Source organism: Xenopus tropicalis, chromosome 8, assembly GCF_000004195.4.
Source record: "Xenopus tropicalis strain Nigerian chromosome 8, UCB_Xtro_10.0, whole genome shotgun sequence".
Classification (NCBI taxonomy): domain Eukaryota; kingdom Metazoa; phylum Chordata; class Amphibia; order Anura; family Pipidae; genus Xenopus; species Xenopus tropicalis.
The window spans coordinates 61,111,842-61,127,131 of record NC_030684.2 but is presented as its reverse complement, the minus strand read 5'-3'; the positions used below and the strand labels follow the sequence as shown (position 1 = coordinate 61,127,131).

General features: G+C 37.5%; 1 protein-coding gene across 4 annotated transcripts in view; it reads left to right on the top strand.

Moving 5' to 3' along the window:
* Positions 1 to 15,290, top strand: part of pcdh11x (protocadherin 11 X-linked) — a 797,852-nt gene that overhangs the window by 139,570 nt on the left and 642,992 nt on the right. For all 4 annotated transcript variants that reach the window (XM_031891054.1, XM_018096773.2, XM_002936199.5 and 1 more), the window contains one exon: positions 11,672 to 14,161. In XM_031891054.1, coding sequence (XP_031746914.1) covers positions 11,672 to 14,161 — 2,490 coding nt within the window. The remainder of the gene's footprint in view (positions 1 to 11,671; positions 14,162 to 15,290) is intronic.

Here is a 15,290-nt window from a genome sequence, read left to right as displayed (position 1 = left end):
ACACTTAGCTCACTACCTGCTGTTTTTGCAATCTGTATTCTATAAATATGATGATAGGATTCTTACTACACTACATGAGATGCAGGAGCGTAGATCATTCAAATGCAATTCTGTTAGGATTCTCATCTACTTTAGAATTTAAATGCAAAGGTTATTGTAGGTTCAGAACAGTCCATCTGTTTATATATGCATTTATAAATAATAGTAGGGGCTGCCATATTTCATTCAGTAAGATATTGCCTTTGTATTAAGGCCTATAAGAAATGTGTCCACCACATAGAATATTGGGCAGAAATGTAAAATACTGGAAGGAGTCGGCTCATGTGTGACCAGCTTAAGAAATATGGCTATATAAATAGATATAAAGGGAAAGGGCATTCGTTGAATAGCATAAACTAGCTTCATACTCTACTTCCTAACACACTCAGCGATATAAATAGAAGATAAACATTACGTATAGCTAGCCTATACTTTCCACAAAGATATGACTCACATCCGTGTATATGTATAATCCATGTAGCTGCTTATTTTGATGTTCGTTTTTTGTTTTTTTATTAACTTAATCTACTTCCTGGTTTGATCCTATTGTATTTTTATTTTAATTTTTTTTTTTTCTGCAATGAATTCTTGATTGGATTTGCCATCATTGATGCAGCCTCTTGACAGCTTCAATATGATTTCTTTTATTTCAGCAAGAAAAAGTTCATTATAATATCATTTGTATTCCTCGACTTTGCTTTCATCAATGATAGGATTAAACATGAGAAATACTTTGTGGTTTTCAAAAGACACATCTGAGAGAAGAGCATTGTAGGGTCACTTTACATAAATGAAGCTGGAATTGTCCTTACATTATCATTTCCTCTTAATTTGAGGGAAAAACATAATACTTTGCCTTTGTAGTCCCAGCGTCCTGTCAAAATTCTTTTACAGTTCTTTACTGTTAGCATAGCACCAGTCCACCATCCACAATTAAATAGCATTAGTGTCACAGTTATTTCTCAATTAAGATAACATTTTATGTGTATGGGTGGGATGTGTATATTTGTGGTTGGAGCTAAAGTGAGCTTAGTTTTTTTTTTTTTTTTAAAAGAATGATAAATGATAAGGCCCTGATACACTATTTTCCTGGTGAATTGGGCTTATTACATGGTAATACTAAACTGACCTAGTTTTATTTCTCAGAGCAGGCTGTATTGTTTCATTCGAGACTATTTTTAACTGACCACGTCCCAGTGACACTAGACAATGGATGTTGTATTCGATTACCTTTTCCAAATCTGGACTTTACATTTTCCTGCTTTATTTATTGTATATACCTCTCAAAATGCCCTCTTGAAGTACAAAGACTACTTCAAAATCTAACAGAGAGTGGACCACATACAACAGTTTGTTTGCATCTGCATAGTTTACTGCAGTCCAGAAAGTGATGGGGTTATTATAATATGGTAAGAAGTGAGGAAGAGGCAGTAGAGGAGGTAGAGGCACCTTGGCCATAAAGAAATATGCAGGAAATTGAATATTATAGTTTCAGCCCTTTTTGTGGCCTTTCCATTTGCCATCGGGAGCTAGAAAAGGATAACAGTCCAGTGTTGAGCTGGTTCTTCTATTGAATTTAGATGTTCAGAAAAGGACAGCAGTGGCCTTGGCCATGCTGAGGTCTCAGGCATGCTGAAGCATCCAGTGGTGGTGGAAATTTTTTTAACATCAATTGAAACCATCATTTGTTGAGTTTGGCTGTGGGGGGTTGCCAGTAGCTTATGGCTTAACTCTTCTCCCCACCACCTAAGACTCATGGATATTATGGTGTTATGGTGTTTACACCTGCTCTTGTATCCACCTCTCTGAAGTTCTCAGTTGAATTTACCTTATGACTTTACTTGCTCATGTCATAACTTGTTTGCAGTCATCTATTCGCAGTTGTTTTGGCTTGTATGCCAACACAATACACAGATCTCAGCTACTATAAAAAATAGCAAGTTGAGTCGCCAAGGATATATGTTACTGAACCAGTTTGACAAAAACTGATTCCATTTCCATTTTAATCCAAAACTGACTGATTATGGCATTGTAGAAAAGTCTAGATATTTATTTGGCCATTACTGTAATGCTTTGCATAACTTTTTATTCTTCCCAGATATTGCAAAAAAACAAAAGTGATCTCTGTACACATGCTCTTATTAGGCTGCCAATATTTAGAAAATACGAGGTAAAACAACAGCAAATCAATAAAATGTCTTTTCTTCACAAGTGAAACAATTATTTTTTTTCTCTGAGCGCTGAGATCAAACAAGTCTACACAAAGGCAAAGAAAATAAATGCAGAAAAATAGCTTGTTGCAGAAAGCCATTTGGAAAAAGTCATAGCTAAAATTGGTTAAATTGTCTTGTTTGTGATTTTAAAGTTTTATAATCAATCTACTGTAAAAGAGTAAAAAAGCAGAGTTTCACATATTTTCTTATTATAATGGGAATGTTTCTTTAGCACTGGGAAATAATCACATTATTCTTGTATAGCATAATATAGAGATACAGTTGCACTGTGCTTCTGCTTGCCAGTATAATGTCTTTTATTTATCTTTAGTTTTAAGCAATATTAGGACATGTGCATTTTCTGTTAAATTTTGAAAGAAAAGGTATTTGTGTTTGTGAACGGTAAATGTCATACAAGAAATTGGTATGTAGCAATGCTAAAGATACATTTGCTGCATGTACACTCAACAATAGCAATTTACGTAGGACTCCAGAGTTAGGATATCTCCATTTATATCACTTATTATTAGGATTGGGATCTAATTCCTTTGTTTCTTTTACTAGGTGTTTAACCAGTATAACTTTGTTTGTATTTGGTGAAATAATTGTCCATGGGTATTATACCAGTGTTTCAAGGAGAAGACACTAAGCACCTTGTAAATAAGAAGACTCATTTATGTCTTTACATGGGTTCAGAATTCAGCAGTAAGGCAGAATAAATCAAGAACCAGGATTGGCTGGTTATAGTCATTAAAGCCTTGAATAAGCCTGAATAGCTAGGAGACCTGCAGTACAAGATAATGGGAAAAATATTTGCAATATGTAAACTGGGTTCATCAGAGTGAAGACAAATTACATGTCACTCACTAAATTAGAGTATATACTCATAGAGGACAAGAGTACATTGCAGTAGAGGCCCTAACTGCTTTGATAGAGACTGTGTGATGCATCAGAGTGGTGAGAATTGCAGTGTATAGCATAGGGTTCTAGGGGTACACTGCACTTCAGCAGTACTGAATGCTAAAGGTCATAGGGAGAAAGCAAAATAGAGACAAAAGGGAAATATTTACCCCTACAGTGCTGCAGCAGTCCATGCATCAACACTTGGTACCCTTCTAGTGGGTTCCCTTTACATTGGTTACCTGGAAGGCTGTAATTTGTTGCAGGATCATTGATGAGGTTTTGAATGTTCTGGTCTGTTGCTACTTTGAGTTATATTTTTGGGAGATTTTTTGGAAATCTAAGGATCTTGCTTTTTCTTTGGTCTCATTATTCATTCACCAGACAAATTAGCTAATGTGGATACAGTGATGTAAATAGCCCTGTGCTTCAATACTGTACATTAAAGGCTGCTTTCACATTGCATTTTGCATTCCTGGCACAATTATTAGTGACACACACATGCATTAAAAATAGACTTTTTATTATCCTACCATAAAAGATAAAGAATTACTGTCCTGTCACTAGTTCCCAACTAGAGCTTTATAGCCGGTTTGTGTTTTAAGCAGTGCCAGCTGATGTCATTACTGTAACTGGAAAAATGACAATTAAAATATTGCTTTGCGGAAACTTGATCATCCAGCACAGGTTTATTCAGTGTAGAAGTTTTGTTAAATTACAAATCCAAGGACTGATTGGGGATACTGCTCATGATAGCAGCGATGGAGATGGGGCTTAAACAATAATCCAATGAATAATTATCTTTATTGTCATGTTGAAGCAGTTATATGATATCCAAACATAAGTCTGAGGCCACAGTACCATTAACAGTAACAGCTTCAGCTAAAAGATCAATTACAAAGTTAGACATCTATAAAATGGTTTTATAGCACTACCATTTTCTGTGTGTTTTCAAATGCCTTTATAATAAAAATGCACTATAATTCAGCATTTGAAATTACAGAGAAAGAGAAACAGAAAAGGTACTAACCAAACTACCCTCTGTTCTTGCATTTTTCTTTTCCAGTTAGGTCTTATAATATCTTGGCATCTCTTTGTTTAAGATGCTTTATGTAAGCTCATGCATATTAAACATTCAGTAGCATTTATGGCTAAGCTGAGGTCTGCTATTTGGAGCAATTGTGATTCAGTGTCGTGTGTTGGTAGAGAAGGAACACAGCATGCTTCAGTTCTTCTAACAACAGCATCACACCCATTAAAATGAACTGAAATTGTGTTTTGTCACATGTACACATGCTCTGCTCAATTCAGTTTTCTCATTACTTACAGGGGAAAATGGGAAATGGCTGAACAAAATCACATCACACAGTGTTATCACAAGACTTATATTGCAGAATGTCCATTTTGTGGACTGTCAGTCCTACTAAAGTCATCAGTATTACTCAGCCATAACAGGGTGGGCAAGTAACTTTGCAAACCGTAGTAACTTTTCATCTTTAGAGGAAAATCCTCTTCCTGTGGCAACCATCTCATTCAAATCAGATCCTGATTTGGCACCTAGTAAATTGAGAACAATGCTGACCAAAAATAGTACAGTTATGGGATCTGTTATCTGGAAACTCAAATTAAGGGAAGGCCATCTCCCACAGACTTATTATTATAAGCAAATAATTCTAATTTTTAAAAATGATTTCCATTTTCATAAAACAGTACCTTACTCTTGATGGTAACTGAGCTATAATGAATCCTTATTGGAGGAAAACAATCCTATGGGGTTTAATGTTTAAATGATTTTTCAGCAGATTTTAAATATGGAGATCCAAATTACGGAAGGATCCCTTATCTGGAAAACCCAAGGTCCCAAGCATTCTGGGTAACAAGTTTCATATCTGAAGTGATGTTTTTATGAATCATATGCTATCTGGTCTGTAGAAGTCAAAGGATTTGCAAAATATTTCAATGAATTGTTATAGAGTTTTTACTTTTTATTGTTTGTTGACAAATAGAATGTGAATGCATACCAATTTGACAATGCCCCACCTTCATATAATAATGTAAATTTTTATCAGTTTCTTCTTTATTCCGCTTAATAACTATATACCACCCCTAAGGTTTCCTCACCACAGCACTGCAGTTTCCACACCAAGTGCCATAGTGAATCACAACAACATTTCAGATACTTCTTGATTATTTTTCTGGCTGTCAGGCTGAAAAAAGATCAATGGTGACTTCAAATGTTGATGTTGTATTTGTCAAGTAATGAATGCCTTAATTGAAAATGCTGCAATTTAATTAGAGTTTATAGCTATGAGGTGATGAGAATGTTTATGGCTTGCACAATGGCACCATGATGTCCTCAAAAAGGAGCCCTCAGGTGGGGTGCTTTATAGGGGGAGGGCACATTTAGTTGACATCAAGGAATAAGCTACAGTACCATTATGGCTAAACATATGGGTTGTGGGTTAATCTTGGGGACCAAGAGACTAAATAGAGTTTAACAGGTTTAGTAAGGTATGATGCCAACCAAAAACAGTTGTAGGTTCATAAAGTCAGACCAATCTACATCAATTACACTGTTAGCAAACAATAAATTGAGCAACAGACTGCTTGTATTTCAAAGAACTTACTATATGATAATAAATGGGAGTTGCCTATTATTCATTATTTTGGGCATGTTAAGCAAGACATTGCAATATACACTCGATGAGAGAGGGCTTAAACAATTAAACAAAAATATGTAAATAATGTATACCAGTACTGTCCAACTGGCGGCCCGTGTGGCCCCCCACCTGTCTGGCTGCTTTGATGGCTTACTCTTGTGTAAGCTTTAAATGGTATCAGTACTGTGATTAACTGCCTCCCCTGCATGGTTCTCACCTCATATTCAGGCTGTAATCAGGCCGTATTGTTTAAATATGTAATCCCCTGGGTTGTTCACACTTTTAATCTCTGCATTGTTCACCCCCTGCAGTGTTCACACTTCAGGCTCAGACTGTAATCACCCACATTGTTCCCCTGTTCACAACTTAGACAGACTGTAGTTTTTTAATATATAGTTATTGTCCAGACTGTAGGAGCAGTACCAGCATTGTGTCACTGTATGCTGCCTGTGAATGGCACACACAGGCAGGTTAGGGCAAGCAGAGTATGGCACACACAGGCAGCATAGGGCAAGCAGAGTATGGCACACACAGGTAGCATAGGGCAGGCAGAGTATGGCACACACAGGCAGGGTAGGGCAGGCAGAGTATGGCACACACAGGCCAAGTATGGCACAAACCATCCAAGAATGGCACACACAGGCAGGGTAGGGAAGGCAGAGTATGACACACACAGGCAGGGTAGGGAAGGCAGAGTATGGCACACACAGGCAGGGTAGGGCAGGCAGAGTATGGCAGGTTTTTTGCTGTACTACAACCATTAATATGGGTATGGTCATGTGATAACACGGGTGTGGTTTCAAGTGGGTGTGGTTTCAAAAAAGGGAGTGGTCAAAACTGGCTTCCATTATTGGCCCTCCACCACGTAGGTCGGAAAAATTCCGGCCCTCGGTACCACAGAAGTTGGACAGCACTGATGTATACTATAAGCTGTGTGTGCTGAGCAAATGTACAAAAAAAAATCCTAATTTTATTATAATTCAGAGAACATGTTTTAAATAAGAAGTCTTTATGTTAGATTCTGATTACTTTCAAAGAACACCCCCATAGATGTATTTGTCAATGCTATAAATTCTTCTTTCATACCGGATCAGCTTCTGTTATAGATATTATTTCCGTTGAGTCAGTCTGGGATATATTGTATTCACGATGATGCTTAATCACAGGATGAGATATTTGAGCAAGATAATGATTAATCTCAAGTAACATGGTATTATGCTGACAAGGAATGTCCTGAATGCTGATTTATGACAAATGTTTAGTTGTTGGCCCTAGCGTATTAAATGAGCAAGAGTTTGATGCCATCAGAATGTAAACAGTACCTGTCTGAACAACATCCAGAATGCTGACCTGCAGTATTAGTTTACTGTAAGCATGCAAGCAGCTCCTTCTATTGCCATCTCTCTTCTAATATTCATAGATGGGGAATGACAGACCTTAAATAGATTCCACTCATTGTGATGATTTTCTTTTGGAATTGTATTTCACGCAATGATAATAAAATTGGCAAGCTAGCAGTGTCCAGACATGCTTCTTAGTTTAAGCTGTTGCAACAGATGAGGTGTGGGAAAACCGGCATGGCAAATGTAACTAAGAATTCCTTGAAAGCTGCTTGGGCATCAGTCATTTTGAATCCCTAAGGGGCACATTTACTAACCCACGAACGGGCCGAATGCGTCCGATTGCGTTTTTTTCGTAATTTTGGGGGTTTTTTTGCGGCGTCTTTACGATTTTTGCTTAAAAACGCGAGTTTTTCGGCGTCTTTACGATTTTTGCGTAAAAACGCGAGTTTTTCGTAGCCATTACGAAAGTTGCGCAAAGTCGCGTTTTTTTCGTAGCGTTAAAACTTGCGCGAAACGTCGCGCCTTTTAAGTTTTAACGCTACGAAAAAGGCGCGACATTGCGCGCAAGTGTTAACGCTACGAAAAAATCGCGACTTTGCGCAACTTTCGTAATGGCTACGAAAAACTCGCGTTTTTACGCAAAAATCGTAAAGACGCCGAAAAACTCGCGTTTTTACGCAAAAATCGTAAAGACGCCGAAAAACTCGCGTTTTTACGCAAAAATCGTAAAGACGCCGAAAAAAACGCAAAAAATACGAAAAAGTCGCAAAATGTTCGTTTCCAATCGGAATTTTTCCAATTCGGATTCGAAATCGTGTCTTAGTAAATCAGCCCCTAAGTGTCAGTTTTAATGATGATTTTGCAGCATCTCTTTTTCATATTTTTGTGCTTATACCTAAAGTGAATGCTCACAGAATAGGGTGTAGACACCCAGCCAGGGCTCATACCTGTAAGTGCTATTATGATTTGTTTTCCATTTTTTTTTCATATTTTTGTATACATTTGTCACAGTTTGTGGTTTGTGCCCTTTATATGTATCTGAGCCCTCACTCATTTGGCCTCATGTTTACTACTCTGAAACTATGAGCTTGTGGAAGCATGGATAGATTCTGTGTGTCTCTGCTTTAGAGATACCTGCACACCACCCACCATGTCTACTACACTCTGCAGCCAGCAAATACTGGGTACTGGGAACTGCAAGCTTATGACCAACTATCACGGTTTCCTCTCAATCTGAGGAATCGTGTATGTCTATGTAAAAAATTACCTCAACTGAATGATCTGTGAGAAGAATAAAACAAACATCTGTTGTGATGCTGAGGCTAATAAACATATTGATGGAATGTAGCATTACGAATCAGCTATGATTTAAGGTATAAGGCTACTTTGAGATTTATACATGCAACCCACTGATTTACGTTAGCTTTAGTGCACATGTACTTAAACCAAACATTGTTTGGGATCCCAATGACAGATTTACAAAGGATTGTTGTCGGCCAGTAAGATTCTGTGTGTTCAGCAATCTAATGTGTGATTCTTGGCAAGCTGTCACTTCTCTAGCAGTATCTGTCTTAGATGTGTCAGACTCAGACATCCTTAGTCTAACAACAGTACCAAACCTTAGTTATATAAATAAAAAGCATATGGACAGGGCGGGTGATCATGGATGTATTGCAGCTGGTCAAATTTTTACAAAACAAAATATATGGTCATATTCCAAATTTTAGAAAAACTTAACGGCCAACTTTTGGCCCAAAGGCCACAAGATTTTTAATGCCCCAAGCTGATGTTTTTGTATAACATTTCCATGGCAGCTTACTCCAGATCTTGTGGTGTAGTGAATAATTAGCCTATTACACAGCTTTGAGTGATGTCCTGTGTTGTTTGCATTTCTTGGTTTAAAAATAAACAAATTGTATATCAGTTTGTTGTTATGATATGTAGGCAGATTTGCAGCTGAGTGTAAATCTTAAGTATGTTCCATATAATTCAAAAAGGATGCACTTTTAGTGCAATGCACATTATGGGATAGTGGAAACCCTGTACGTTTGTGGATGGATTGGTCAACAACTAATTTGGTTGCATTTGTAAGTTTCACTCTGCTTACATTTTATAAAAAAAAAAAAAAAGATTTTGAAGCGAGCTGCCTTGTCCTGCATCAAACAAATGTATCATGATTAGATGCCTTCAGCTCTGTAGGGAAGACAATACTAACACAAAATTAAGCAAAAGTACGAAATTATTCTAAAAAAAATGAAGCTACAGTACACTATTTCAAACTTTTTTTTTACTATAACAATGGACTAATTGTTTCCCTTATGGACTGCTGCCACAGACTATAAATGGAAATAAAACTGCTGAAAATATATCATAGGAAACTAAAAACTGATTTTAGAATTGTTTTACCCCTGCCTTTATTGAGTAGTTATAACATTTGGGTTTTTAAAAATGCCATATTTCAAGTTAGAATAGCCTTGCTGGAACAGTACATTCAGATATAGCTATTGAAATATGAAGGGAAGAAGAGAGTGTAATTTTGCATTGTGTATTGTGCATTGGGTACATGGTGGCATATGTCTTAATCCATCAATCCATGGCACTGACTAATATGACTGCCTGATCACTATGTTCATTTGCTGCGGGGAAAAATATTGGTTTGGCAGATGGAAATAGTTATACACCATTACTGGATAAGCATGTGTACTAGTATTCAGATTAGATGGCACTACCCTGACCAATCCAAGCAATGAAACCTCTCCAGTAGACAAGCAGGACCATGTTGACATCAGAGCTTCTCATTTATCAGCCTTTAGATCTGGTGAACCCTAGCTATCACATAACTGTGTTTCCCCTACGACTTGATCCCTTTTGTTCCAACTGAACTTTTACTTATGTTCAAATACCATTGTCCCTGGGATTGGCTGTTAAAGGTTTGGAAATTCTGGTACTGGGATTGGGTGTTAGGGGTGGTTCACCTTTACGGTAACTTTTAGTATGTTAAAGAATGTCCTTTTCCTAACAACTTTGCAGTTGGTCTTTATTATTGTTTATTTGTTATAGTTATTGCTCTGTGCGCTTACAAATGTAGTACTATTATTGTTATTTTTATTACTTATCTTACTATTCAGTCCCTCTCCTATTCATATTCCAGTCTCTCATTTAAACCACTGCCTGGTTGATTAGATAAATAAGACCATAGCAACCAGATAGCAAAACCAATGGCAAATTGTCTCAGAATATGATTGTCTACATCATACTACAAGTTAATTTGAAGGTGAGCAACCCCTTTAAAGAGTCAGGAAAGCTGGTACTGAAACTTAGCATAGTCTGTATTGGATTTCATAATTAAATACAGGCCACAATTATAGAATTTTGAGAGCTTGTGCATTTATGCTATTAGGAAACAGTTTAGCTACGAAAGCTTCATTACAATTAGGGGTGCATATATCAGCATTGAAGACCAACATTACTGGTAACTTTGCCCATAGCAACCAATTAGATCTTTGCTTTTGTTTTCTTATTTATAAGTGATCATTCACATCTTATTACAGATTGGTTGCTATGGACAACATCACCGGTGATGTTTGTCTCCAGTGTTAATAAATACTCCCATTAGTGTGCGTCAGTCAATCAGTGACAGATCTTTGTACATGTTTATACACATATTTAGTCACCAACAGTGCTGGACAGTTATATATTTGACTACGGGGTATAAACTTTATTGTCTGACATATCTTTCTCTTTGAATTGCTATTGTGCTTATTTAAAAGCATATGGAGGAAATTGTTATCTCCATGGTTGTCAGATTGTTCCCCATGCCCCAATCTATTCAAATTGCTAATCATAGGCTGCAGAATTCTGTGTAAGTGCATTACAACGCTTATCAGGGAATTATATTTTAAAATAAATGGCCAACATTTTCTACAGCCATCTCATTAGAAATCATTTATTTAGTAAGGCTCCAAATGCCTCATAAATCTATTTTTGTGTTTACTGGCAGTTTGGTCCCATCTGGTTAGCAGAATCAAATCAGCAGCTTGAAAAGTGCTTTTAATTTATTAACTTTGTTGCCTCCTATAAAAATAGCTTTACACATAATATAAGCATTGCGCAATGAGAAGCTATCTATTCTCTTTTCATTGTTTCCAATATGCTAGGCCTGATTATGAATTTAAACAGGTTTCTTACATAGGAAAAATCAATTACAGCTGTGTGTGATTGAGCTTACATATTTACATAGATCTTATTTGTCCAAGACAAATAAAAAATCTATATCTGTTTGTCTGCCTGTCCGTCTATGTGTCTTTCTTTCTGTTTGTCTCTTGTCCTGTTTGTGTATTTAAATAAAGTTTCCACTTGTGCAATATTCACCGTGCCCATTTTTATACTGCATTTTGAAATTCGATACCAACATTTCTATAAATCCAAAAAACTTTTCAGATAGATTATAAACTTATTAAGTCAACTGATTTTTTAATGATTTACTGACATTTATTGCTATTTCTTTGTTTTACAGGGCCAAAATGTGTTTGGACTTGATGTCATTGAAACACCAGAAGGGGACAAATGGCCACAGCTTATTGTGCAGCAGAGCTTGGACAGAGAGCAGAAAGACACTTACGTCATGAAGATCAAAGTTGAGGATGGTGGAAATCCGGCAAGATCCAGTACAGCAATTTTGCAAGTAACTGTTACTGATGTCAATGACAACCGGCCTGTATTCAAGGAGAAAGACATTGAGGTGAATATTCCAGAAGATGCTGCAGTGGGAACCTCCGTGACACAACTCCATGCTACAGATGCTGATCTGGGCTCTAATGCAAAAATTCATTTTTACTTCGGGAATCAGATCACCAACCTTGCCAAAAGGCATTTTGCTATAGATAATAACACAGGATTAATTACTGTCAAAGAGCCCCTTGATAGGGAGGAGTCTCCCTACCATAAACTGACTGTGTTGGCAAGTGATGGCAGTTCAACTCCATCCAGAGCTACTGTAACCATAAATATTACTGACATAAATGATAACATTCCATCAATCGATACAAGGTACATTATAAATCCAGTGAATGGCACGGTGCAGCTATCTGAAAAAGCTCCACTTAATACAAAAATAGCCCTAATAACTGTAACTGACAAGGATGCTGATCTGAATGGCAAAGTGACATGTTTTACGGATCACGATGTTCCGTTCAGGTTAAAGCCAGTATTTGACAATCAATTCTTGTTAGAGACAGCAGCGCCGCTAGATTATGAGAGTACTCGAGAATATGCAATCAAAATTGTCGCTTCAGACTCTGGGAAACCGCCACTAAATCAGTCAGCAATGCTCCTGATTAAAATAAAGGATGAGAATGACAATGCTCCTGTTTTTACATTACCAATGATTGGATTGTCCTTTGTGGAAAACAATCCTCCTGGAACAGAATTGACCAAAATCAGTGCTACTGATGCAGACAGTGGGCGCAATGCAGAGCTAAGCTACATGCTGGGACCCAATGCACCCACAATTTTCAATTTGGATCGGAGGACAGGAATTCTCACAGCGGTAAGGAAACTGGACAGGGAAAAGCAAGACAGATACACATTTACAGTAATTGCAAAGGATAACGGGAACCCTTCCTTACAGACCAATACTACTGTCACCTTGTCTGTTCTTGACCAAAATGACAACAGCCCCTCATTCACTCATAATGAATATAACTTTTATGTCCCTGAAAACCTTCCTATGTATGGCACGGTGGGACTCATCACGGTGACCGATGCCGACTCAGGGGAAAATGCAGTTGTCACACTCTCTCTTGTTAATGCCAGAGATAATTTTATCATCGATCCTCTAACCGGTGTCATCAGACCAAATATTACCTTTGATAGAGAGCAACAAGGTTCATACACTTTTCAAGTCAAAGCTTTAGATAAAGGCAGCCCGCAAAAGTCCTCTACTGTAAAAGTAACCATATTTGTTGAAGATGTCAATGATAACAAGCCAGTATTTGTCATCCCTTCAAATAATTATTCATATGATTTAGTGCAAACATCAACAAGCCCAGGATCTGTAGTGGCAAGGGTCTATGCGATTGACAATGACACAGGCATCAATGCTGACCTGCGTTACAGCATTATAGGAGGAAACTCAAGAGGCTTGTTTGCAATTGGGGAAAGAAGTGGGAATATTACCTTGAAAGAAAAGTTGCTTGCTGGGGACCATGGCGTATTATACAAACTGGTTATAAAAGTAAACGATTCGGGAAAGCCGGAACCATTTCACACGATTGCTTTTGTGCATTTATTTGTAAATGAAACAATTACTAATGGATCTTACATACAGGAGCTTGTGAGAAAAAGTAAGGAAACTGCTGTCGGTGAGGATTTTAGAGACGGGGAAATAACACCTCAGACCAATGACTATGTTAAGATAATCATTGCTATTATTGCTGGCACAATGACAGTAATCCTTGTCATTTTTGTCACTGCTCTGGTACGCTGTCGCCAGACTCCAAGGCACAAAGTGGTTCAAAAAAGTAAGCAGAGTGGAGAATGGGTTTCTCCTAACCAAGAAAACAGACAGATCAAGAAAAAGAAGAAGAAGAAGAAGCGTTCCCCTAAAAACCTGCTTCTTAATTTTGTCACAATTGAAGAATCCAAGTCAGAGGACCCTGCACATGAGCATATTAATGGCACTTTGGACATTCCTGTGGAGTTAGAAGAACAGACTATGGGGAAGTATAATTGGGCCACCACACCAACTACTTTCAAGCCAGATAGCCCAGATTTAGCCAAGCACTACAAGTCTGCTTCACCGCAACCTACATTCCAGATTAAACCTGAGACACCCGTTCCTCCTAAGAAGCATCATGTCATCCAAGAGCTGCCTCTTGATAACACATTTGTAGTTGGCTGTGACTCATTGTCTAAGTGTTCCTCAAGCAGCTCGGACCCTTATAGTGTCTCGGAATGCAGCTGTCAAGGAGGCTTCAAGGCACCTGGTCCCATTCACACAAGACAGGTAATTTAAAGATTGCTATTTATCCATTTTGCTTATTCGGTTATGCTGCTCCAATTTCTTTGTTTCATTCTATTTTCTTTGTAGCTGGAAAATATGCACACTAGCTTGTCTCAGTAGATTAAAAGCCAAAAATGTGATGCTTGGCTGAAGCACTGAAATCTAAACAGTTTGTGATTTATCAGTGCTAGAGAAAGAGAAAATTAGAACAAAGTGTATCTTGGCTGTAGGGAAATGAGATGCCGCATGTGTTTTTAAGGGATATTGCTGTCTGTAGATGGCAGTGCAACACTTTCTGCTTCGGAGCATGCATTCTTTCAAAGGCGAGGGGAGAAACAATGAAAAAGAATTACTCCAGTACTTCCTCAATACAATTGAATGCATAGGAATCTGAGTAATCTAGGCCAGGTGCAGGGCAATATAGTTTTCCAGAATCTGATAACTGCTTCTTAATAGTAACGGAATGGCTGCCTTTCACTGGACTGAGCTGTATTCAAGGTCTTTCACAAACAAGGAAGGCAGCTTTAAAAAGAAAAACAGTACAAGGTAGAAATTTAAGCAAAACTGCTTCGATTTTCCTTTAGTGAAACCTGTCAAACTTAATCGGACACAGTGCAAAGTCATTTAGCATTTTAACTAGAGATGCTTTCTGCAGTTACTTTAGTAAGCATCCAGTAACTAGGGCAGTACATTTACATTTCTTTTACATTGTTTTATTTAAACTCTATAACACAGAAGAATAGAATATTTGTTTCTTTGTTTTTTTTTTCTTTTTTTTACCCCTCTGATTCTGGGTTGCATTGTTTTTCCTTTATCCTTTCTATCCATAGATATTAAGGCTCATTTACAAGGTGCAAAATACTAAAATGGACACAATATTGTGTGTGCTTGGACCCAACTTGGACCCAAGTTGTGCATCACACATATGATGAAGATGCATTCGTGTAGCATGGTGCCCCAGAAGTGATACCACACAAATATCATATTTAAAACAAGCAAGCTAATTTCCAGTTTAGTCGGCTCCTGTTATTATGCTGGAATCCTATGAAAAATGTTGCATTTGGGTATAAACATGGAGATTGTTGTCCATTTTAGCACTTTCCATATTGTACTTGTATTTGAAAATGAGCCT